A 27,797-nucleotide genomic window follows, 5' to 3' on the forward strand; every position below is an offset into this window, starting at 1 on the left:
CTTGGTGGTCTAAAATTGATAAGAGTAGGCTTCAGCTGCCATGCAGGGAAAATTTCAAAATTTCTGAATGACCTTGTGCAGTTGCGAGCACCATAAAACACTTAACAACAACAAAAATAAAATAAAAAAATAAAAGAAGAGATCACACTCGAAGCCTTCTGTAAGGTTAGACCTAGGTGAAACTGCAGCAGATGAGTCGACATGGGAGAGAAAAATAAAAGTGGAAAGGCTTATCAATCAAGGAAACAATATCACAAACCAAAATTTGCTAAACTAGGCATGAGGGCATCATTCAAGTAAAATTTACACCCAGCTGTCCAACTTTGTTATCTCCCTTGACATACCCTATACAGAGTGAAATTTGTACCAAAAAAACACCCAAAATCCAACAATTTCCATGTCCTGCTGATTTAGGGCAGGCATTTAGAGCCTGTTATACCTCCAGCCATACAATATTGCCAACTTCATAGTTGTCTCAAGGTCATACTTCAATATGTTTTTAAAAAATCAGGACAAATGTAGCCAGCATTGCTTAGTCTACTCTGCATAAGTGCTATTGGGGTATAGGAACAGACATCATTATGATGTGAAAAAAAAGTGGGTAGATGATGTAATGACAACAATTCATCATTGAAAGTTACATGCCATGCAAATGCATTAGTACAAAGAATGCAGGAGCATGATATGTGACTTGAAATGATGAAATGTAATGGCAATGAGAGAAGGAGAGCAGCAACACACAATGGGCTCACTGAGCCTGAATGGGCGGGGCCAAGCGCGAAATGAAGCCGATAGACGAAAAGCAGAGGTTCCTCACAAACTGGGGGCATTGGGGCTTGGAGCACAGGAACTCCACCGCCTGGCGGAACTCGCTGAACAGAGTCCTGTGGAAAAACAAAGATGATACATCATATGAGTGAGATATTATGTAAGTGAAATACAGTATGATTGTAAGTTTTAATTTTAGTAGAGGTATTACGGCGCTTGCAACTGCATAAGGTAAAATGAGCGCCAAGGGGTGGATGTCAACAGAGAAGTCCTTACAGGTAATCAGACTTACTCAGCTCACCTCTCTAGCTTCAGCAGCACATAGTCTGCTTCGACTATCAAGGCACCCTGGAAATAGCAGGTCACAAGAATGTGACAAACATACAAAAGAAGTTGAGGAAAATGACGATAGTAAGGATTAGGAAAGAAAAAGCAGCAGTTCGCTGTTGTAGTTTAGGCACAGTTATGAGCATGACATTGTCAGATCAGCCCATATACAATTTTACAGTGCACTAGAACGAGAAATGTCCCCCCTTTGGGAATGGCCTAAAGATACTTAAGTCAGTGGCACCGCCCTGGGGGGGGGGGGGGGGGGGGGGGTATGCTTGTAAAGAAAAACAAATCGACACAACATGGTCAGTCATTTAGAGCCTGAAAAAAAGACAGACAGACACAACAGAGGGAAAAATAGGAAGTAGGACCTACGTGTGGTGGCACCCCCTCAACCACCTGTGAAATTTAGAACATCAAGTCAGATTAATGCATGAGTCATGTGGCACATCATTTTTGAAGAGTGTGCTACATCATGTCAGATAAATATGGTACATTGTATCAGATATAGATGATATATCATTATATTGTAGTGACTCTCCAAACACTCAGTTAACTCACAACACAGCAGCTGACATGATCATGACTTCGCACGGACTTGCGAAGTGCTCACACGAAAAACACCACCTGACACGACTGTCCTACACGGCAGTCGAGTAGAAAACTCCGGTGAGTAAAGACCTACCACATTGGTGACCCCGACAAGTTGAAACGCAATTTCAACTTTGTGTGTTCTGTTTTGGATTATATTTTGAATCATATTTGAGCGAACTTGTGTTTTCGTCACAACCCTTACCATCCCTTCAAAATGTGTGAACAGGATTGTCAAGTAAGTGCAGTTTCCATTAAACTACCAACATTTTGGACAGCCGGGCCGGAAGCTTGGTTCGCCCAAACTGAAGCACAATTCGCTTTGCGAAATATTACTCAAGACGAAACTAAATGATCATGTTGTCGCCGCCCTCGACAACAGCACAGCAACTCGGGCACTTTCAATATTAACCAACCCACCAGAAGGCAACAAATACAGCACGTTGAAAACATTTTTGTTGTCGGCATATAGTTCGTCAGATACGGAAAGAGCATCAGCGCTCTTTAAACTACAGGGGTTAGGAGATCGTAAGCCGTCAGAATTAATGGACTCCATGTTAGCCCTACTGGGAGCGCACGAACCGTGCTTCCTTTTCAGACACTTATTCCTTCAACAGTTGCCTGAATACGTGAGAGCCCCCCGGCAACATTCGACCATCTCGACTGCCGCACGTTAGCACAAGAGGCCGACAAATTATTCCTTGCCGTTGCTCCACCCGCGACACTACTGGCTGTAGATCGCACAACGGCAGCTAGCAAGCCCAGACCTTGCCACTCGACAGGTCTATGCTTTTACCACCACAGATTCGGACCAAACGCCAAAAAATGCGTTCCGCCATGCAGTTACAAAGCCTCCAAAAAAGCATCTGCGGTTCAGGGAAACGAGTAGGTGGGCCAGCAGAATTCAGTCTTGCTTCAGAACCTTCTGTTGGCCCACAAAAAGCTCAATTGATTATCATGGACTCTGTCTCTGGCCGCCGTTACATAATCGATACGGGAGCCCAAGTTTCGGTTCTTCCTGCAACATGGCGGGAAAAACAGGCGAACACTTCAGGCTCTCCACTTTTAGCCGCAAATGGTAGCAAAATCAATACATATGGAGCGCTCAACACCACCATTCGTTTCCAAAACAATGCTTTCGACGCCAGGCTTGTCATCGCCGATGTAAAGTGGGCCCTACTTGGTGCTGACTTTCTTCGCCGCCACAACCTACTGGTAGACATTCGTGGTCAGAAACTGATAGAGGCTCAATCTTTCAAAGTATACCCATGTACTATCAGTCAGATTTCAGATTCTCAGCTAGCCATAGTGGACCCAGAAAGCAACAAATTTAGGAAGATATTAACAGAGTTTCCTGAAATCCTCGAGCCAACCTTTTCGGCCTCCGAAGTGAAGCACGGTGTTTCCCATTTCATCCCAACCACTGGTCCACCCGTACATGCCAAAGCACGTCGACTACCCCCCGACAAACTAGCCATCGCCAAAGCTGAATTCCTGAAAATGGTCTTCACCTCTTCACATGGTTCCGAAAGGTAATGGAGACTGGCGACCTTGTGGCGACTACCGTGGACTCAACAATAGAACTACCCCAGATCGTTATCCGATTCCCCACATTCAAGACTTCTCAGCACGACTCGCTGGCAAAAGTATTTTCTCCAAAATCGACCTCGTTCGAGGTTACCACCAAATCCCAGTTGCGCAGGAGGACATTCCGAAAACTGCCGTCATCACACCATTCGGCCTATATGAATTTCTACAGATGCCATTCGGCCTTAGAAACGCCACCCAGGCATTCCAGCGTCTTATGGACTCCGTCCTGCAGGACATTTCGTGCGCATTCATCTATCTGGATGATATACTCATTGCCAGCTCATCAGCAGCTCAACATGTTAAAGATCTACGGCAAGTTTGCAAAAGACTCGAAGAAGCGGGCCTAGTTGTTAGGTTAGAAAAATGCGTGTTTGGAGTGACCAAAATCGAATTTCTAAGCCATCGAGTCACACGAGATGGATCTACCCCACTCCCTTCTAAAGTCAAAGCTATAGAAGAATTCCCGCTGCTAAACACCCACAAAGCACTCCAAGAATTTCTGGGAATGCTAAACTTCTACCATCGCTTTCTGCCTCGAGATGCCTCAGTACTACGCCCTCTCTACGAAGCTCTGAAGGGAGTAAAGAAGAAAACAAAACTTTGCTGGACGGAACAGATGACTACAGCCTTCCAGGCCAGCAAACACATGCTTGCCGACTGCACTCTCCTCTCTCATCCCAGAACAAACGTTCCCATCGCCTTAACCACCGACGCGTCAGATCACGCAGTTGGCGCTATCTTCGAACAATTTGTCGATGAGGCCTGGCAACGGTACAGCACATATGATCGGGAGTTATTAGGACTCTATCTTGCCGTTCGTCACTTCCGATTTTTGCTTGAGGGTATCTTGCCGTTCGTCACTTCCGATTTTTGCTTGAGGGTAGGTGCTTCACAGCATTCACCGATCATAAACCTCTGGTGGACGCTATGTCCAAGTTATCCCCACCCTGGTCAGTCAATTCGCCAGCAACGTCACCTGACATTCATCTCAGAATTTACCACGGACATACGGCACATTTCAGGGAAGGAGAACCATGTTGCAGACTGTTTGTCCCGAGCCACTTTCCAGACCACATTAGGACTGGACTACAAAGCAATGGCTGAAGCTCAATGCACTGACACCTCTTCTCCAGACGACAGCGCCTCTTCATCAGGATTGCACACAGTTTCAATGGCTATCGAATCTGGAGGACCAGAACTGCTGTGTGACATTTCGACCGGACATCCTAGACCAATTGTACCTCCAGCATTTCGTCGACAGGTCTTCGATTTGTTTCATAGCCTCTCCCACCCAGGAAGGAAGGCTACAGTCCGCCTGATATCCCAGAGATTTGTTTGGCATGGGCTAAGGAAAGAAGTCAGCAAGTGGGCCAAGGAATGTACGGACTGCCAAGCTTCCAAAGTGCAAAAGCATACTAAGGCACCCATCGAGAAGATTTCCGTGCCTGAAAAGAGGTTCAGTCACGTTCATGTCGATCTTGTAGGTCCTTTACCCCCATCGCAGGGCTTCACTCACCTCTTCACAATCATCGACAGAACATCACGATGGCCAGAGGCTATCCCACTCAAGGACACCTCAACAACAGAATGAGGCCGTGCGCTGATCAATCACTGGATCGCCCGTTTTGGCATCCCTGTTGACATCACATCTGACAGAGGCCCTCAGTTTACTTCTGCCTTGTGGAGAGAGATGGCCGAGCGCCTTGGTACCAATCTTCATCATACAACAGCCTATCACCCTCAATCCAATGGATTGATTGAGCGATTCCACCGGTCCCTTAAGAGTGCTCTCAAAGCAAGACTCCAAGGCCCGAACTGGCTCGATGAACTGGGATGGGTACTGCTCGGTTTGAGGACTGCCCCAAAAGAGGACCTGGGAACTTCTGTCGCTGAGCTATTTTATGGAGAACCACTCAGAGTACCGGGAGAATTTTTTACCAGTGACACTTCACCATTCGACCAGTCACGGAGCCTCGCCAACTTACGATCCCAAATGCAGTCACAACTAGCCAAGGCGACATCACTGCACTGTGCACCTACCTCCAACACCCACTCGTCACTAGACACAGCCAAGTTCGTGTTCATCCGCTGCGACGCTCACCAAAAATCCCTACAACGCCCGTATACTGGTCCGTACAAGGTTTTAGAAACCTTTCTTGTCGATCTAGGTGGTCACGCGGAACACATCTCTGTCGACCGACTTAAACCAGCTTTTGTGGATCTGTCGCAACCAGTACGCGTTGCTCAGGCTCCAAGACATGGGCGACCTCCGTCTTCGTCGCTTGTGAATCCAAGCGCAAATACTAACAATTCAACCTAGCCTACCCAAGCTGTACAATCCGCTCCTATTACTCTACAGGAACCACAACAAGCAGGCTGGAAGGTCTTACGTTCAGGACGTATCGTGAGACCACCTCTCCGGTTCTAGAACCTCCTGTCATGTCAGCGCTGGTGGGGGGCCATGTAGTGACTCTCCGAACACTCAATTAACCCACAACACAGCAGCTGACATGATTATGATTTCGCACCGACTTGCGAAGTGCTCACACGAAAAACACCACCTGACACGACTGTCCTACACGGCAGTCGAGTAGAAAACTCCGGTGAGTAAAGACCTACCACAATATCATGTTGGATAAATATAGTACATCATGTCTAGTGTAATTAAAACAAGAAAAGAATGCCTTTTTGAGAAAAAGTAAACAGTGATGATGCATATCCCATGAGAAGGAAAAAAGTTTTTAGAAGGATGTTACTCATGGGAGAAAGTTCAAAGACAAAAAAACCCTGAAGAGGTAAGAAGAGAATTTGAAAAAAACCTGAAAGTCATTGTGCAGAAACGTAAGATGGCAAAGACAACAAAGCGTGCTCATATGACCTTAGCAGTTGCGAGCGCCGTAAAACCTTATACTATACTATACTAAAGACAACAAAATACACACTAAAAACAAGTTTTAGCATTTTCATGGTCCAAGAGCGGATGTTTGTTTTTTTCAGGACTACGGTCCTGCTTCAAGATCATTGTTTTGCATGTTGCGTTATGAGTCGGTCCGAGTCTAAAAAAGCAACAGACCAAGGTCTGGTGAGGGGGGGGTACCGTGGCCCAGAGGTTAAGGTGTTCACCTCTCATTCAAAGGTCCTGAGTTTGAAACCGGGTAGCGGCCGAAAAATGTTCTTCTCTAAAATTGTCTCCTTTCACCTCCTTTCCTGCTCTCCAACAATATTTTGTCGTCTTCATTCATCTCCACTTTCAGCCCCCACCCCCTCACCTCCTTTGCCCCCTCCTCTGGGCTCCCGACTTTTTCTGCAGCCTTACTACTGCTACTCCTTGGCTCCCTCTTACTGCTGTCTTTCAGCCACACCCCAGATCTTCTGGTAGGAAAGATCTCCACCTAGCCTTCTCAGACAACGGTGAAAAATCTCGGAGGTCCCATGTGCAAGTTGTGCATGTCAAAGAACCCTTGGTGGTCTAAAATCGATAGGAGTAGGCTTCGGCCACCACCCGAGCAAAATTCAAAATTTCCTACCAACTGAAAAAGTATAATGTGTCTTACGCACTCATATGACCTTATGCAGTTGTGAGCGCCGTAAAACACTGTTGAGGTTAAAAAACCTGCGGGGCCGACATATGCTGGAAAACTTTTACCCAGGATGTTACTACTCACAATTGCAAAATTGGTAATAGAGTTAATCACAGATGTCCGAAACAATAAATGTCAAAGGAGAATAAAACTGAAACAGAAGTGAAGCAAAACATAGTTCTTTTTACATTTTTCCATGGTCATTCCACAGGCAAAAAGATTGCTGAGCCCTATTTTCGGAACAAAATCGCCAAGTCCATCCCCTTAAGGGGTACAGGATCTGTACCAGCAAACCGATCACTGGTCCCGTATCAGTATTGGGAACCATAGTCAGTGAGTTAATGAATTACAATGTACTCACCTGTTGTAAGGATTCCTTCGGGAGGAGTAACGTAGTGTCAGGAAGCGGTAGTAAAGGAATGGCAGGAAAAAGCTGGCCTTACCACTGAGGATGGAAACAAAACAATTTCCCGTAACTAAGACACTTGACAACAACCAATGAAGAAAGGTAAGCATACAAAATTCTTCATCTGCTTTAAACTGAATAGATAAAGGAAAAAATATAAGAGGCCTCATTCAAAACTTACCGAGAAAGTAATATGAAAAAGAAAACAAAAGATAAAATGAAAAATAGGAAAAAAAAAAAGAATGAAAAAATCTCAAACATGGGTGTTTTTATGCCATCAACATGATTTAGATAATTTATGAGGTAGGATTCCAACCTGCCTGTCAGGATCAACCTGGGTTGTCAAGGATTCAATATCCCAGCAGAAAGACTGAGCTACTCCATAAAAATTCTCCCCACATGGGAGTCCAACTCCAGTCTCCTACATGCAACAGAGAAGTACCTAGCCGTGACACCACAGACACCGGTGAAAGAAATTAGATCCTATTAAATCCAAGTTCCCTCCAACTATTAGCTGGGGGAAAAAATCTAAAATATCACATAATCAGGATAAAAATAAAACTGATAACCTGTACATACTGTAAATAGGTGTCGCAAGCCCCCGCCTCGGGCCGATAGAAAACCGGTCGGGTGAAAGCGAAGCTCTCTACAAACCCTAATTTCCTCGATAAAAATAATAAAAATCTCAGCTCATAGAAGTCCTATTGAGATAGTTGAAACGGCATTAAAAGCATCAATGTTTTATCTCTATGTCTGTGTCTGTTTTGTTTGTCTATGTAAACATTTAGTCTTTTGTTGATCGGATTATTTGTAGTGACGAAAGGCAACTTTTCCGTTCGTGCTCGCGCGCCTCGGGCGCGATCGCTGTTCTCGGGCCTTCGACCCGTCTCATGTTTGTTCCGATTGCTTCGCTGTACTGTGAAAGGTCGTACAAAAATAAAAATGACATCATTAGAAAGGGGAAGAATTCCTCTTTCTAGAAATCCCAGCTATCCCAGTGTGCCTTTGAATAATGGCGTCGTAAACACTGGATTTGTGATGTTCGGGAGATAATTTTCTGAAAAATCGAGTGGTGGATGTGGAAATGGTCAGTCAACTCAGCCTACGTCAACGGGGACTGTGCTCGGCTGCATAGCCGGACAAGGACGGCGGCGTTGAGGGGAACGGAACGTTGCTGACTTAGAAAAATATACGGACAATTAGCCACAGCTCCACTTGCTTATATCCAGTGTCAAGGGATGGGGCAGGGTCTAGGCAACTGAGAAAGCGAAGGGCAGGGTGGTATTTTTTGTTTTGTTTAGTTTTCATACACCTTTATTATACATCTGAAACATTTATATTTGTTGCTATTGTAGCTGTACTTAGAAGTTCAAACATGCAAGAAATCCTAGCAAAGTTTACTGCTTTAAATTGATAGTTCTTCTCTAAAGTCTAAAGATATAATACTTTATGTTACTTTTACTACCGGTATGTCTATACTACAATCATGATGTAACTTGGGCGCAATTCACATGACAAATTATTGTTCGCTATAATTAATAATATTATAGGCTATTGATATTGCCATGTTGGGATAGTGGGGGGGGGGGGGGGGATTATAAATTTATACCACAGCACAATGCTCATTCATAGCTTGGCATACTATGTTGCCGTCTCATTTTGTGTTGATGAGGAACTTTAAACTGGCACTCAAAACTCAAACTCGTTTACACTGCATTTCCCCCCCACAGAGGATGAAGTTTTTCAAGGACTGAAGAGGCACGTGTTCATGCGAGGGAAGGGAAGGCGTCCAGACTTGCCAGAAGTGAAGACAGTGACTACAAGCTGCTGTTGCAGCTATTGTTCTTGAAACAAGACATGGAAAATAATGGAATAGCCTACAGTTTCAGAGAGGTGAGCACCTGTTTGTTTTGACTTCAAACACAACTTGATAGTGGATGGCTGGTGGGCGCTCTGGTGTGGTCTGTTCTTTCTACTTCTTTGTTTTTGTGTTACTATTGTTCTAATCTGCTATGCTGCCCGGCACTGAAATTACCAAATAGTGTCGATAGTGCCATAAAATCACTATAGTAACAAAGGATTTTGTCGCAATTTCATACTTGTACACAGATGTGTAGTAATATTATTTTTTATCCTCCTGTAGATGAAATAGAAAGGTGGGCAATCTCTTTATACCAAATAGATTATTACGTTTGTACAACTGTTAGATAAGAAGAAGGAAAGGCTCCCGTGCTTGAGCCGCCTCTTCGGGCCTGGAATTTTCAATGTGGAGAGGAATGTCCTTTCTCAGAGAGATGTAATGTCGGTGCTTGTCTCTTAAATGACCTTATTAACTATTTGTGTTGAAGAGGGAAGTCAAACTCGAAGTAATATGTATGACTGTTTCACTTTTTTCTTTTTTTATATAATTTTTTTACCAGGACATTTGTTGCTCTCTGGCTAATGTCTATAACTCTCCTCTTTCTCTTCTACTTCTATGTTTTCACAGCTAAAGTCCTTACTTGAGAGGCTAGTTCCACACACGTGTCATGTGACGGAAGGCAAGGTCACCTACCAGATGACATCAACTCTGAAAGAGTCCTTAAAGAAACGGAGTGACAGGGTAATAGAGTTCCTTACACAGGAGTACGATTTCTTGCGTCTGCCTGACCGGCTGAATTCTCTTAGTGTCACTCGACTTCACTTACAGAATGTTGAGAATTATTTGTCCCCACCATCCAGTTGCATTCCTATTTCTGTTGCCATTGCCTTAGAAAATCGATGTATGTGTACCAGAAGAATCAATAAGATGGACCTTGTTTCATTGATCAATATATTGCATTCATGCATGTTCTCTGTCTGTCTTGTCTTGTCAAAACTTGACTTCTATTGCAGTTCTGTTATGTCTGGTATCTTGTGTGAGAGACTGAAGAAATTGCAAGTGACCCAAAATAACACGTGATCAGTGATATGTTTTATTTTCACTGCTGTCCTAAGGATGCATTATTTTAATGTATGGTTGAGAAAGTTCTTCTTTGCCTGCTTGAACTGGTTTTCATGTGTGAAAGTGAAATGTTTTACCTTATGTGAATGAAGTATTATTATGCTTAGTGATCATTTATCGATGTAGAGCACTCAGAGCTTATACTCTATGGGATGGAGCCCCTTTATAAATTATTATTATTATATTAATGCTTTCTATGAATGGAATGTTTGTGGTAGTAATAAATTTAATGGCCCTATGAAAAAACTAATGCCAGAAATGAATTCTTTGGACAAAATTACATAAGTACACAAAGTTTTAGCTTTCTATCTCTATTCGTTACATTTTTATATTAAAAACTGATATTTCTATTGAAAATTCAGACGATTTTTACTTGTTCGCCAAAAATGAAAATTTTTGGAATTTGAAACTCCTCTAACTTTGTTATTTATTGTCTGTGTGCTATGAAAAAAATTTGAGAGTAGTCTTTGTGTACTCTTTAATGGTGTGAATGCCGGAAATCTGCTCTTCGTAATAAAAAGGCTTTATTAGAGTGAATTTTTTGTAATTTTTCTCAAATCTGTTTGTTTGCTGTGTAAAAAGTTTGTGGTCTGTTTCACTGATTCAAATGTTAATGGAATTTGCAAAACAAGTGTTACAAGAGTAATATATAGATTTGCCAACGACTTACTGTCCTTGAAAGTGTGGCAAAGATCCTGGTGTTGTAATGTCGATGAAATTTTAAAAGTCCAACACAGCTTTGAAAAATCATTAAAAATCTATTTTTCATCTGATTTTGATGATTTAAAAAGCATTTTTCATCATTTGTTGAGTGGAATCCATCTGTCAAAACACATACAAGATTCATTGGGTTTGAAAAAATGGCTTGCCACACCTACTGTAAATGAAAAAACCCAATATATTTCTTCACATGCTACAAAATACAGCTTGTAAAAACTCACCTAAAGACAAGGATGACAATAGCAGGCATGAGGAAGATCTCTGTACTGGCAATAAAGCGAAGGATGTTGACCTGCTGGGCCTCAAGTTTCATCACTGCATTCCTCACAAACATCATGGACTGTGGGCCCATTAACTAGAAAAACAAATAACATTAAAAAAATCTTCACTCATGTCAGTCTGACGATGAAACACAAAAAGTATAAATTATTTATCTTAGGAGAGAAAAAAAAATAAAGAGGCCTCAGCATGCATTTCTCTGTTGCTCATTAAACAGACCTCTAATTTTCCATTTCATGATTTTTGTGTATTTAATTTCTTTCATCCAAGGAGAAGAATAATCTCAAATCAGATATCACAGTTTAAAATAAAAATAATAATATTGACAAAAAAAGTAATAAAGAAAATCTTTTATGCTAGGAAGTGTCTACGTACTCCCCGATTGGGGACTACGTAGTCATGGTGTCTAGGTGGACCCCAAAATGTTGGACTGTGATTGGCTCGCTGAGCGAGCGGTAGTTTACATTGATTACAACAAAGCAACAAAGATACTACACCCTACGGTAGGCTGTACTATCTTTGGTTACAATGCAAGGCTACTGATCATCTCGGGCGGTGTGTCGATCTAGTGTTACTATAATTTATTTATTTTAGCCCAGAGAGAGAGAGTATTTAAAGAATAAACGTATCTAGATCTAGAATCTAGATCTAATCTAGATGTCTAGATCTAGAATCTAAATCTAGACCGAACTGCACCCTCTTGGCTGGGTGTACAACAAAATCTAGATCAAGATCTAGATACGTTTATTCATTAAATACTCTCTCTTTCTCTCTCTCTCTCTCTTGTCTAAAATAAATTAATTATAGTAATACAAGATAGACATACTACCCGAGATGATCAGTAAGTAGCCTTGCATTGTAACCAATGTAAACTACCGCTCGCTCCGTGAGCCAATCACAATCCAACATTTTTGGGGTCCACCTAGACACAATGACTACGTAGACCCCAATCGGGGAGTACGTAGACACTTCCTTTATGCTATGCATTTCCATCTTTAAAAAAATGCTCAATGCATATTATATTCAAAGAGATATATCACATTTCAAAATTACTTCACAGGATAATACCAAGTATTAACATGTACAGAAAAATTTCTATGAAAACATTTGTCTCGCCGCGAGCCTAACAATGATTAAGCGTAAACTAAAAAATGTAGAAGAGGCCTACAATAAAAACCCACTCATAGCCCCAATACCACTACTGGAATTACTACTATAAATAGAGCAACATTTGTGCTTGCTCTTCCCCTTCACTCCCTATTTCTTCAGTCTCACATCGTCCGGATACAACATACACAGGGGAAGCATTCAGTCATCTTTTAAAAAGGCCACCCTCGTACAGTGGAACTCGGATTCAGCGAGGTCGCCAACCCTGACCTAAAATCTCGTTGAATATAACGTGTTCGTTATAGCAAACACGAGGTTTTGTGGGGATAATTACAGGCACTCAGCAAGTAATGTATCAAGTGAAGTCACAAGTAGTGCCTGAAATGCCTGCATATTTTGAGCTGTGTAAAAAAAAGACCGATTCGTTCAAATGCACACGCCTGTGGCATCTCGATTGTTTACCAAAAAGTTGTGTTGCTGTGTAGAGCCTAGCATACGGCAACTTTTGATTCCATAGACCAGCGCACAATTCATTACGAAGATCTACGTCAAGACTAGCTTATCATTGTAATAATGATCAGTTGCCGAGGGGAAAAAAAGACTGACGCGTTCGTATCTGCGACGTTCAATGCCCGTACCGCTAGTGCGCCCCCTCCCCCCGACACGCACACACAGTCACACATGTTCCTGCCACCCATCTGACCCGGACACACGCCAGAGTAGACACGAGCGCGAGCCAACAGGGCATGTGGTTGTATGAAAAAAGACTGCTGATTGGTCGCATGCAATCGGCTAATTGAATAATGGTTCATGATGCAGGTGCAATGGATAATTTCCAGAAACAGATAAAGTTCGTTCTGGAAGAAAATAAGCACGTTTGCGGGGACTGTTCACCCTGGAAGTGACCTCGTTGAATCCGGGTCATTTTTATTGCTTTTTAAGAAGAAAAAAAAACGGGGAATCTATCTCATCTCGTTGTATCCCAGTTCTCATTAAATCCGAGCTTGTTGAATCCGAGTTCCCACACTGTATCATTTACTAGTCTCTGAATCTAGAAACCTAGCATAAAGGAAAGCAAACAATATCATTTTACTCACATTGAGAACAGTCTTTGTGAAGGAGCAGGCATGTAGCAAAGCAAACAGAAAGATAGGAATGAGAGACACTGATTTACGTTAAGGAAATGGCACTTTACAGCAGTTCAAACGAAGTTAAATATTAAACCATGCATGGTCTATGCCACTAAAAATCTTGAGCCAATTTTTATCAAAGCAATAATTACTCTTTTGTCTTCAAGGGTACAGTACAGTGACAAAAACACTATGTATGCTTCAAAACATCGGTAAAAACAACAGAACCAGACAGGCACAATTTTGCCTGACCAACATCTCACTGCATCTATAAAGAAAAATAAGGACAATGACAAAACAAGTCACAGTTGTACACTAGTCACAAGGCTCAAATCAAAGAAATCATGAAGAAACATAATTGTTATCATACCACTCCAAACTTTTTAAGGATAATTTTATGGTGTAACTATTTAAGTTTCTAAAAAACATTATTATTCACGTTTTCAGTATTTCAAAAAAAGGGGGGGGGGGGGAAAGACCATTACTCTGTACCCCACCAACATTGACGCTTTTAAACTTCTTTCCACAAAAAGTTTTACCCAATGATAGTCTATAGAACTGATATAATTACGTTGTTTTTTTTAGACTCCATCAAAAAAGTTCTACAAGATCAGATTAGAAAATTTATTAAATAAAGGTTAAATTTCAAACGCACTTTGAACAAAAAAAAAGTACTGACTAACTGTTTCACTACTTCATCATCATCATCAGCCTGTGTCACCTTGTGCTGGAATATTGGCCATAAACAAGGGTTCTCCATGTACAGTTGTACCTGTCCATGGCAGAATTGCACAGGAGGCATCCTGGATAAGGGAATTTAGGGGAGGGAGCACGGAATCAAGGGTTGTCTGTCCGGTCATCTCGCCTTCACATCTCCCAAGTGCAAACGTAGCCCCTCTGATAATGGCATGCGTCAGTCTTATAATTAATTCATTTCAATTTGCGACCTGCACTTGCATCTCATAGGACCACTAGGTTAAAAAACGATTGAACTCTTCCTTTGTCTCTATCCTCAGCCCCACTCATTGATGCAATAAGCACAATCAACCAATGCTGCCACTCCCCTGCATGTAACAAAGATTCAAGGAACTCTTTTTTGGTTAGCCAAAAACCGCCAGAGGAGCAGACTAGGGTCAAATTCATTTCACACCTTTAGCTACCAAGGAAAGTTCTTAACTCTTGCACTTTCACAAGCAGAGGTGAGATTTCACATTAACACCACCCCGACCATCTGCACAGTTCAGGGCTTACATGTATAGGGTGACAGCCACCCCCAATCCACACCCTTCCCCCTTTCCTTGTTTGGCAGTATGACGCAAAAGTAAGAGCTTATGGAATCCAAACTTGGGAGTTAGGGGCTGAACGGGAAAAGCATTTTCTGACTTAGGTCGAAGCCCACCAAAGGGAAGGGATTCGGGTTGAGCAGGTCTCTGTCTTAAATATATTTTAGAGGAATTTATCAGGGGGGGGGGCAAGGAGATACTGTTATGATAGGTTTCCATTAAGGAAAGTTCGACTGTACTTCTGTCCTGGGCTATAGCCTCTGCCCAGCTTTATCACATCTTTTTTAGGTCCTAATTTAAGTCCCTCCTCCAAGTACTTTTAGGCCATCCTTTCTTTCTACTTTCTTGTGGATTCCATCCTATTTCAGTAGAATGGTCAGGTGATATCCACATTGCTTTGAGGATCCTGCTGTGGGGTTGAATGGGTCTCCAAATCACAAGGTTGTTCATTGCATGCAGGTTCTTGAATCTTTGTAACACTGATGTCCTTGCTTTCCCACCACATCATCAAATCAGATTTTCATCCCAGCTCTGCAATGCGTACCTCCCATTAGGGTTTTGACATGTTAAGCAGGGTATTGATTCAGAATACATTGAAGCTGATCGCTGATTGTAGAAGTGGTCTTAACTTACTCCCTCTTTCATTTGTGGGTGAATGTCGTTCTTATTGATTCCTTTGTTCCTTATTGTCTTGAATGATCATTTGATACGTCTAGGTCCATGTCCTTCCCGTGAAAACTGGGCTTTTCCAGTTGGTGCAGATGACACGGATGCCACTCCACCTTGAGTGTGTTACACTGATGTCCATATGTCCAGGCTACAGAATAACTTCCTCTGGGGAAAAATCTGCATTGCTAAGACTGGTTCCATCTTGTGTCACTTTGTTTTAAAATATCAATTCTGTATCTTTTCTTTACTGCAGCTACATAAAATGCTTTACCCATTTCATACATCCATGTTCAGATTCCTGTCAATAGTTAATAAATCTGGTTGGTGGATTCTAAATGCATTTCTGTTTTCACCACCATGCTTAATATGTTGGCATCTCCCAAGACGTTACATAAAATTTTTTTGTTTTTGGCATTCTTGTAGCAGGGATGCTGTTTCATGGGACAGGACTGCTACTAAGAAGCTCAACTCCTTATCTAGTGGACCAGTTAACTTATGTTGGGAGCCACACCTTGGGGTTGCCTCTAAAAGAAATAAGTATGACAAACAACCGAAGACAGGTGTGCATGGCTATTAACAATTCCATGTCTTAAAAAAAGGGAGCTCACAAGACTCACGGGCTTACTTACCCAGCACACATTCAATTCTTCGACTATTTAATTTCAATTTCAAAATTTCTTCTCCTTAATATCAAACAGGTGAGGTGTACAAAGCTTTTATTTTATTCTAAAATCTCAGCATACTTGAATTTTGTAATCCCCTTTTCTCACAAGGGAAAGCAGCATTTTGGAGAAGATGTTGTTGTTAGCGATCCAATAGCATCTGAGCGTTAACTCTTCTGCATGATGCCATTCTGTAATAGCTGCATATCTGTTGTAATTGTTGTCTTGAGGAGTAGAGGCAGTTAGACGACATTATGTTTTAAATCAGCAAAGGTGAGAAAGGCAAAAAGAATTTGTGGGAAGTCAAATTCAAAGAGGCATCAATTTGATGATACATGCAATGTAACAGCAAAACCCACTTCTGACAAAGAATTTAATGCCAATGAAGTCCCAAGTGCTTTGACAGCAAACTAAGGGAATGAAAAGGATACTGGTCATGGGGTACGAGTTGAGGAAGATAATGCAGTACATGAGGTAGTGGCTCGAGTCCTCCGAGAAAAGGCGTCTCACAAAGTCCATGTTGAGCTGGACATTGGGCAGTCGTTGATGCATGCGTAGTGCACTAGTGGCAGCTGCTGAGATGAGGGCACGTTGATAGAAGCTGTATGGATTGCCTCTGCGAGATGGAAGGAAAAACATAGAGATAAAAATTACAATAACAAACATGTGAAGATTTTTTTGCATTCCGCTGCTAGATCTCAAGGGTTGTCGACAGCTGGTTCTTCAACCTGCAGTCAGTACAACTCATTTTTAACTATGTGACTGCTTTCCCTACTTCATATAGCCCCTTGCCTTCAGGCAGCCACATTCCGATTCTGAGAGTACTGTATATGTTTCTTATACTGAATTGACTAGGGTACTTTCAGTTTTGGTAGGAATTTATTTTGAATTTTGAGCGGGAGGCGGCTGAAGCCTACCAATACCTGCCAACATTGCCTGGGGCCAAAATCTGTAGTTGGCACAAATTTTTGTCCCAAAATCTGTAGTTGACCTAAAAAATCTGTAGTAGGCTATATTACCACTTGCCGTATACTTAATTGGGGACCCTTATCAATATTTTGACCAACATCAAATATGCATGAATGTGTTTGCGACTTCAAACAAATGTAAAAAATGACCAGAAAAAAAAGAAAAAAAAGAGAAAAATATGAAAACTTCCAGATGCATTTATCCTATATAGCCGTTCCTGTCCTATTCATACATCCACGCGTACACACAAATGGAAGGGGAAAAAAAGAACAGAAGCAAAGAAGAAAAGATGAAGAAAAGGGGGACCTTGGATGAGTTGGGCCTAGCCTTGGCCCTTTGCCGTTGCAGAGTTTACAAGGTAAGAGTACGACGGATCCCGATTCCACACAAGGCCTGCACCAACGCGCGTTTTGCAGAGAGTCTAGATCTAGTAGTAATCAAAATTTAGAATACTAATATTTGTTTTCAAGGTCAGTTTTTGTCCCCTGGTGTTGCCTTCAACCCTCCCCCGAGTGTATCGTAAAAAAAATTAAAAAATCAATAATCCCCCCCCCCCCCCCCCCATTCCGGAGTCCTATACTTCGAATGAACTTTGGTGACCCATACAATTGCCGGTACTCATAATGTGATGGAACGCCCAGGTTCAATGACCAGTCATGATGGCGAGCCCGACAAGAGGCTTGTATAACTATAACTTTCTTTTATTTTTTACACAAGTGACAGCACGAGGACAAATATTGATTTATTTTCATGGCCACACAGAGTTTGCCATGCACAACCTGCATGTTACAATTAATGTTGCGTTATCAAACTACTACGGTACCAGCAAATTTCTGGGTGGTAACGAAAGCGAAAGTAGATCTTGATTTTCCCTATCAAACCTTGGTATCGAACATACACTTTTCCGCTTACCACCATAGCCGCCTGTTCGCGTGAAGAAACGTACTCTCGGTCCATGGAAAGCTGAATGAATATCACAATCGCGACCGGCAAAAATGAACATAAAAGGGCTTTTTCGGATTTGGTTTTCAAATATTCGATAACTTTTCCGTATTTTCCCGGAGCAATTTACAGATTTCCTCAAATTCCTGGGTAATTCTTGGGGCCTGGCAATCACCCTGCAGAATCAAGAAGTCGGTGGCTTATCTCTCAAAATCGGTGTATCGGTAGTTTGACCAAAAAGTCGGTGATATACCGATTTTTTCTGTAGGATTGGCTACCCTTTGTAAATTTTTAAGACCACCCAGGGACTTTTTTAGAACGCAACTTGCACATGGGAGCGCCAACATTTTGTACCCTCATCTGAGAAGGCTAGGGGTTTGATTTTACCTACCCTAGTTAAAATCAAAGGTGAGGCTGAAAGATTGCAGTAAGGAGCCAAGAGAACCAGTACAGGTAGAAAGAGTCGGGGTGGGGTGGGGGGGGGGGGGGTTGAAGGAGAGAGGAGCCCAGAGGTTGGTTGGGGGGTTGGGCGCAGAGAAAATTATCAAATGAAATTTATTTCAAGTTCATGTTCCAAATTTTGAAAAAGAAAAACTTTTTATTTTCACGGTGGAGACTTGTTTCGTGATCACAGACACATGAGAACAATGTAGAACACTTACATTTATGCCAGCCAGAGCAGATTTTTAAATATTGTCAACAGTCACAGTATGGCTATGCCCCTTCATTTGCTTTAAACTTCAGTCAGACTTTCTTGCTATGAGGTGAGGTGGAGTTACTTTGTCACTCATCAAAACAATATCAGATATCAGCTCCACATTTTTCTTTTAAAGAGGTAGAAAGTTTCTTCAACTCTTCATCCCTTGACTGATGTCTCTGAACTTAACTCATACTTACCCGAATATGGGCAACAAGAACAGCACAGAGCAGATAACTGTGAAGATTCTGGTAAACCACAAAGTTGTCTCCACTTTGTTTTGCATCATGTGAGCCTATGGAAGAGAAAATCCTCTGAAGTACAAAAAACAGCAGAAAAAAAGCATTTCTAAAATTCATGACTGCTACCAGATTCACCATCATTGCCTTTCTCTCCCTGGATCAGGATATAAGCCACTAACAAATACTTTTCACCTTTCCCTATCTTGGGCTAGTCGCCTGATGTCACTCCATGTCTTCCCACTTTACAGTAATCCATTTCCGTGACTCTTCTCCAGATTCCTCGAGGTCTTCCCTTTGATCTTTTACCCTGTTGGTTCCAACCTAACACTTTTGTTTCCTGAAAGCGTGTCCAATCCATAGCCAACGTCTTCTTTCCACCTCATCTCTGACCGGGCTCTTTATCATTCTTTTTAATACTTCCTCATTGGTAATCCTGTCCATTCACCTCATCCCCAGTAACTTCCTTAGACACTTGCTACCAGATTACTTTCATCAGAAAAATGTATCTCCTGCAACTTGAGTTAACAAGGGCAAAATGCGGCCCCAATATTATACAGAAATACCTCAACTCAATTCAACTGAAAATATAAATTCTACAGAATTAGAGTGTCTTACTCCAACGGTCCTTGAAAACAAGTGACGCTTTTGTTGCAAGTTCACGTTAACGTCCTTTGTTACAGACTGGATAAACAAAACAGTAACCAGTCACCATACATACGATTTGTGTATGAGTTGTGGGCAGGGCTTATAGGTTATGACAGATCACACGCTTCCCTCACCAGCAATTGAAAATTTATTGCTACTCATTGGTCAACTTGGGTGGGACTAATATTAATAACAACAAGTGAATGGATTATGACAGCCCGTCCACAGAGTCAGGGGTAGATAAAAAAAAACCTAAGACCAAACATCGAGAAAGTGCGAGAACACGCTTGGCTGTCTAAAGGCAGGTAAATTTGACTGTGGGTCATGGGTGAAAGTGACAAGAGACGGTTTAGCCTGAAAATTATGTTGTTAAAGAACGGATAGCCTGAAAATTTCAAGGTAAATTTACGCGGCCTGAAGGACGGGTAGGCCTCTTAATTTTCCAGGGGTGCCATCCATTTCCCAGGGGCGTGTTACAAAACAATGGCAGCACATGCTCTATTTAAATATAATATACACAAACACACACACAAACAAGAACGTAGCCAACATTACATCCAATCAACAAAATTTCAGTGTGGAACTGGAGTCTTGTGTGAATTACGAATTTCAGTCTGTTCTTACTTGTTCTATATTTTCCCCTCATCATTCTATATATAAACTATATTATGCAAATGAACCCTGCTTTGAGCATGTGAAAGGGCCTAGAATCAGAAAATCGACTGTCAAAAAACAGTTTTGGTATCATGATTCATATTATAAACGTGAAAGAAAAAAACTTTTGCTCAAACTCAAAGTAGAGTAAAAACTCAAATGGCTCAAAATTGAAGAGGGGGAGTGGAAGAGTTGTAAGAACTAAGAGAGGTCAAGATGCAGTGACACTGAAAATCTGCCTATCTTGAAAAGAAAGCTAACAAAATTTAGTAATTATTTACTATCACCCATCCAATGAAACGCAAACACTTTAGTTCATCAATAACAAGGCTTATAAGATATGACGGATCCCGACTCCACACACAGCCGGCACCAAAGCCCGCTTTGTAGAGAGTTCAAATTTTTTTTAAAGTTATAAAATCTGCTTTCAAGTTTGTTGTACTCTGGTGTTGCCTTCCGCACCCTCCCCACAGAGAGTACCTTAACCCCCCCCCCCCCCCCCCCACGAGTCCTTAGCTTCCAAACGCTCAGACTTTGAATGAACTTTGGCGACCCTAACAACCGTCGATGCTCGCACGCGCAGGTTCACTGACCGGTCACGATGACGAGCCCAACAAGCTGACAATCGGACGGTGCTTTTCTTTTTCCACAAGTGACAGCATAGAGACAAATGATTTATTTTCATGGCGACACAGCGTTTATAGTGCACAACCTGCATGTTACAAATGTTGCGTTATCAGTCTATCACCGGCCAAGGTCTAGATGGTAACGAAAGCGATAGTAGATCTTGATATTCCCGATCGAGCCACGGTGTCACACGCTTCTGCATGCCGCCATAGCCGCCTGTTCGTGTAACACGTACTGTCAGACCGGGAAAAGCCGAACGAATATCACAATTGCGACCGGCAAAAATTAACATACTGACCACATCGAAATTTGTTTTCAAATATTCCATAAATGTATATATTTTCCCAAGTCTTCCCGACTTTTTCCCAGGGTAATTTACAGATTTCCTCAAATTCCCGGATCTCAGCGATTTTTATCAAATTCCCGGCGCCTGGCTAGTCATCCTGTTTTTACTGGGGGGCGGGGTACCTAGTTTCTGACTCGTTTTTTCCGCTATTCGAATTTTTTGAATACAAGGTACCTATTTACAGTAGTCTCCGCCTAAGATCCTGGTGCTCCGGAGCAAGGAAATGCGAGATCTTAAGCGAACCGGGATCTTAACCGACGAACCCAGGGAAGAATCTATGGTGACCCATGTTAAGGCTCACAATCGGTAAAATGGTCTCCCTTCCCTTTACAATGAACTGACGTGCCCCCTTGGTGGGTTTATGGCGTATGGCGAGCAAAGAGTGGTTAACCTTGATGATCTATCACGGTGCATAGTGGGACGACGCGTGCCCTTTTCACTTATTATCCTATCATGAGTCTCAAGATCTACGCTTATCCAGTTGCCCCTCCCCTTTACCACATCTCTGACCGAGCCCCCCCCCCCCCTCAAACAAAACAAAAACCGCCTTTGTCGTTACACACCATTACGTTGTGAACACACCAATTAAAATTCAGCCTGTCTCGCAAATTCGGGAGAAGAGACAACTGCTGCAATGGTCAGGGAAGAGTTCACGGCACGATGTGATCCCGCCTGGAGCGAACGTGTAGGCCCTACCCACTCAGCGAGTGATGCAAATTTAGGGGGAGAGCTCAGGTGTGAGTGCGATGCGTGGGGAAAACAAATGCGTCGGTCAGTTCACACCCCGGTGTGAGTGATCCCGTCTGGGGCAGACATTGTATCGCTTCATCAAGTTTTACAACGTGTGTGGGATCACATTTACGATAGTGGCTGATCTTTGATGCAACGGACAGTTTATTGATCTCAACTTTTCACAGTTGGTTGATCGGCTGTGCCCGCACGGGTTTTTGTTTCGCAAATTATGATCTGAAATGCGGGATCTTAGCCGAATGTAGACCATCAGAGCGGGATCTTAGGGGTGACTTTTGTATAGTAAAAATTATGTTTTCTTAAAACAACGGGATCTTAAGCGAACCGGGATCGTAAGCGGTGGGATCTTAGGCGGAGACTACTGTATTGGGGTTCTTTTCAATGAATAGTACCCAGCCCTACCGAAAGTACTGGTGTCGGCCGTCAGCAGATATATATATATTTTTTTAAAACCGGAAATTCGTCGCATGCCGAAGATATAAAAACTAAGTACGGTCACGTCGCCGGCTATGGAAGACTTGCCAGGCCGGTGTAGCCGGAGGAAGGCCCACGGATGAGTTCAAGTAGCCGGAAATTCCGGCAGGAGCCAGAAAACTTTCCCCCCCAGACACAAACATGAAATGATCCTAACATAAAGAAGAGGCAGGAAGCTTAGACGATAAAAATGTAAAATCATCATTTAAAAAAGAATTATTATTATTTGGTTCTTGTAGAGTGTTATGGCAATAGGGTCATATAAGTGCTGAAGATTAGGTGTTACAAGAGAGTAACAAACATTTTAAAAAAGAAGAGATAAAGGACAATAGACGGTTGATTGAAAAAAAGGAGCAAACCACACCAGAGCACCTGCCAGCCACCTGCTAAGAATAATTTTCAGGAAATAACACAGCCTATTTATGTGTAACTTTGACAAATTTGAAATACTTACCAAAACAGGATTGGACTGGGTATTCTGGGGTGGACCATCCCCAGCACCATTATTAGCTGGACCATTGCTCTCTGTTCCATTTCTACTTCCACTGCCAGAATCGTCAGCCATAATTTGTGAACGTTCAAGTTACTGTAAAAAGGCCAGACATGAAAGAATTAGGCACCGTATTTATGTTCTGCAATAAACCATTAGATATCTAGTGACAATTCCTCTGTATTAACATTGTGAGGAAACCCATTGGAAGAGGCAGAGATGGTTATTTTGAGAAAGAGTTAAAAATATATAGGTCTAGCAGCTGTGCCATCAGATGCACAAAGCAGTGGGTGACCTTGATACACAACTTCAGATTCAAAATTGACAATCAAAACCGAAGTTTGGCTTGCTTAAATTTAAATATATATATGGCATCTAATGAGGATCCACACGAGCCACTTTGGGTTTTTTTTTTGATACACTCGATTCCGAAAATGAAATCAATTTTTAGCGGGGATAATCATTTTTAAAATTCTGCATGCAAAGTTTAATCCTGCATGGCAGCAAACTTCAAAGGTATTCTGAGTCACAACGTGCTTCTCCAATTCTGAACATGTGTATGCGTATGTGTGTGTGCAGGCGGCACGGATTGTGGCGTTAGACGCAAGATGCGAAGTGTGTGACATCACCTCCGGGTGTCACTCCCAGTACCTAGAATGTAGATTTAGATCTGATCTAGAGTTTTATTCAGTTTATAAGGTGTCTAGTTACCACCACAAACCATTCACTGCTCTTCGTTGTAACAATTGACGATGGTAGCGGGGGTGCCGGTATGGGGTACACTTTTTGAGAGATGTACCCCATACCGGCACCCTATTTTTTTACATGGTGCGTGACTTTAAAAATAGTTATTTCTTGACAGACTGTGGATGGCATCTTAGTACTTTAGATTTTTTAGTTTCTATGATTTGATACATGGCATCTTAGTACTTTAGATTTTTTAGTTTCTATGATTTGATACAGATCTAGATAGATATATTTAGACACGGATTCATTTGAAAATGAGCCACTTTACAGCCACTGTTTCCACATGTTGTGATATTGTTCCTGCTCCTACTGCTTCTGTTTCAGAAGAAGAACTTGTTGGCCCTCCCCCAACTGCCCTTGTCTCTAGTTGTGAGTGGTCAGTTGATGCACTAAACTTTTTGACCACAGGTCTGGAGTTCTCGGGAATCGAATGTACCTCCGAGGACTTCCTGGATCTTGCAGCAGTAGAGTTTCAGCTACCTTTGGTTTCAACACCAGCTTGGGATCCTGTGGATAACCAGGACCATGACTATTGTCTGCCTGAGCAGGCATTGAGACCATTGGAAGATGAAACTCTGGTGACACCTCAAGCCCCCCAAAAACTGCCTCAGGACAACACTTTTGCTTTGTCCTTGACAAGCTAATTGATCACGCCATTGCCACTGGATGGATGGCATCAGACATGCATTGGGTCCACCGTTGCCATTGGCACAAAATCGAACCTAAGGAGAACGAGGGGGCATACAGAAAGTACCTTGATTTGTACACAATCAACTCATTCCTGCCCCCTCGTTCGTCAACCTGCCCGTACCAGCAAGCTGGAACTCCATGGTTTCAACACAGAGAAGCGAGCTTAGGCCCCTAAGTATCAGGGCTTCCAGTCTTCCGCAATTTTGCGGATTTCCGTGAAAATTCGTGCCCCCCCCCCCCCTCCAAAAAAAAATTAATTATTATTTTAAAAAATGCGAAATAAAAATTTTCCGTTATTACCAATAGTCAACAATAGCCAACCCATACCGGAAGTGCTCTTTTATTTGAAAGTGTAGACAGTGTCTTTCACTTTCACTTTCTAAAGCACAAGAAGCAGAGTACCAGCTCTGTAAACAAGAGGAAGAAATGACGATTGTGGTTCAATAGATCTTGGGCCTGCCAAGAAAAGAAAACTCTAAAGAGAGCTTGATTTTTTTAAACCAGACTTGTTTATTTGTAAGTATTGTTGTGGATTTAAGTTGAATATAAGCTTCAAGTTATTTTAGATCTAGAATCTAGACTAGAATCTAGAGATCAAGTCAAGCTGTTATATAAACAGCTATTATTGTAAAAATTCTACACCTTATGCTGATTATGGTGCAAACCAACACAAGCAGAAAAAAGTTAAACATTAACTGTCAAGTTTTATAGATCTAGTTGTGGGTGTACAGTATCTGTACAAGGGAGAAAGCTTGGGTTTGGACATATATGGATTGATTAACACAAGCAGAAAATTATGTAGGCCTATACAAGGTATGTTTTTTTTTCTCAATTATTTTCTAGTTAAATTTAGGCCTGAATAGCCAGAAATGGCATACTTAGGATGCCCTGAAACCAAAATTTCTCAAACAGAAAGGGGACGCTGTGCCCCTTCAACCCCCTGCCAGGGCTCTGCCCTGGACCCGAAAATCCTCGAAAAATGACATCAGCTGCTGGAAGCACTGAAGTATGTCTTAGGGGCAAAGTACAAAGTATGGGAGGAAGCGAAGAATTGGAAGAAGAGAAGAAAAAAGGAAGAAGTGGAAAAGAGGAAGAGAGAAAGGGAGAGAAAAGGGTGGAGAAGGAAGAAGAGAAAAGAGGAGAAAAAGTAACGAAGGGAAGAAGAAGAAGAAACAACAGGGAAATTCATGTATGTGTGCGAGTAAGATGTTCATGTGAGTTTGTTGTGATACCTGTAGAAGAGTAAAATGAAGCATTCATGTACCTGTGTGTGAGGAAGATGTTCATATATATATATGAGTTTGTGATATGTGTGGAAGAGTAAAATGAAACATTCATGGTACCTATGTGTGAGTAAGATGTATGTGAGTCTGTTCTGGTGGTTGTTCTTTTTAGTATGTCAATAAACATTAGTTCTGTCTTAGGCCCACTGTACGAAAGGAGTTTGTCTTTGCTTCTTTCCTCTTTTCAAACGCCTAGTTGTGCTTCAATTTGGGGGTGCTGGTATGGGGTGTAGTGACTGACGGTATGGGGTACATGCCATGACAGAAAACCCGACAAGTGACGGTATGGGGTACATGTCATGACATGCGTCAAGTCTCGGGGGGTCTTCTTTATACACTATCTGACTAAAACCTTCACCCAACACCTACAGGAAAGGCTGGCCTCTCAACAAAACGAAATTTTGGGTAGATGTTTTTGAAAGAGCCAAAGTTATGGTTATACAGAAGTTCACTTCCGGAAATAGTCATCACAAAACACTAAGGTGACGGTATGTATGCCGTACAGGAGCTCTAGATCTAATCTAGATTCAAGCCCCCAAAAAGTGGCACACAAACCTAAAGCAACCTCCTTTACTTTCGTTGAAACAACAGTTATGGCGATATTTTGCTAAAAATAGTCCTTAAGACAGCTTTTTCTTTATCAACTGAGCAAAATAACGTGAAGCTCTTTCCCTGGAAGAGTTAACATTGGTTGTGGATGAAGGAGCCTGTGGCCTAGATTCTATGTTTTGGTAAACTCTGAAGGCTGGAGAGTTATTTGCATATGAGGCCCTGTCAAGGATGAAAGAGAATTTGCAGTTCAGTCTCGCCGTTTTTGCCCAAAGGGGGGGTGCCCGGATTGTAACATAAAATACGTAGTTTCTCATCCTTCGGGCACATAAGATAATATAGTGCCAATGGTTATAGATCTAACAAAGAATCAAGAATTTGTGCATAATTTAAATAATAGTAGAGTCAGATACAGTTCTCGCGCTACTCCTCTCTCTCTTTCTCTCTCTCCACTGCCCACAGACAAAGGCCACCTCTATTCTCACCCGGAGTGAGAATAGTGCAGGCGAGTCTTGTGGCTATTCTCACCCGGTGCGCGTTCACCAAATTTTGCGTTCACCCTAAACCACAGAATTCTACTATAACAGAAAAATTGTAGAATTCTGTGCCGTGAACAAACGTTCCATTACAACTGTAGCCTACTAAAAGCGTACAATTTTGTCTGTGGGCAGTGGATAGAGAGAGAGAAAGAGGGAGAGGAGTAGCGTGAGAATTTCCGGGCAAAACAAAATGGCGACCCGCGTAGTTCGGCTCGATTCGAATTTTTTTTAGTTAAATAGCCGTAGCGTAGCATCTTTGTAGACAAGAACCAAATTAATTTACTTTTGTGTTTTATAATCATTTTTTAACTCTGTTTTGGTCAATTTGATCATCCACACCGATAGACAGTATTCAGAAAGAGACAGAGAGAGAGAGAAGAGGGGAGGAGTTGATCTTGCGAGAACTTCTGGGCGGGTGAGAATAGCCACTTTCACAGACAAAATTGTACGCTTTTTACAGACTACAGTTGTAATGGAACGTTTGTTCACGGCACAGAATTCTACAATTTTTCTGTTATCACAGTGTAGAATTCTGTGGTTTAGGGTGAACGCAAAATTTGTTGGCCTAGATCTAGACTCTAGATCTAGGCTATTCGGTGAACGCGCACCGGGTGAGAATAGAGGTGGCCAATCTAGATTTAAAAACAGAGTTTTAAACGATTTTTTGGTACTCCAGTGCCCGACAGCTAAAAAAAAAAACGTGCTGCCCGACCCGGTACGATTACTTACTCTAGATTCTAGAGGCAGAGGAGTCTAATTATAAATCTAAGGCTAAGACTGACTAAGGCAGGCAATCTAATCCACTAACAATTTATAACGTTTTAAAGCCCACTTACATTTAAAAGAAGACTGCTGGTTGACGCTACCGTAAAGGCCGATCCAAGAAGGTTCCTCTAGATCTAAATCTCAACCGTTGTCGTTTCCACTTGGCTCAACTTAGTCTTTTATTTTTTTTAAAACTGGAACATTGATTGATCGAAGCGTCGTTCTCGTTGCTTCCACCAACGATGAGGATGGTGGGTGACAGGTGTTTCCAACTCTAGTGCAAAAGAGT

General features: G+C 42.1%; 1 protein-coding gene across 1 annotated transcript; it reads right to left on the reverse strand.

Moving 5' to 3' along the window:
• LOC101858255 (transmembrane protein 33) lies at window positions 1–27,797 on the reverse strand (the record flags this gene model as incomplete). Its single annotated transcript, XM_005093791.3, is given in 8 exon segments — window positions 1–884; window positions 7,222–7,305; window positions 11,191–11,324; window positions 13,453–13,520; window positions 16,531–16,715; window positions 18,908–19,002; window positions 22,900–23,031; window positions 27,580–27,797. Coding segments are annotated over 7 exon segments (813 nt in total). The 5' UTR covers window positions 23,011–23,031; window positions 27,580–27,797.

The sequence above is a fragment of the Aplysia californica genome, unplaced genomic scaffold (assembly GCF_000002075.1).
Source record: "Aplysia californica isolate F4 #8 unplaced genomic scaffold, AplCal3.0 scaffold00069, whole genome shotgun sequence".
Lineage (NCBI taxonomy): Eukaryota > Metazoa > Mollusca > Gastropoda > Aplysiida > Aplysiidae > Aplysia > Aplysia californica.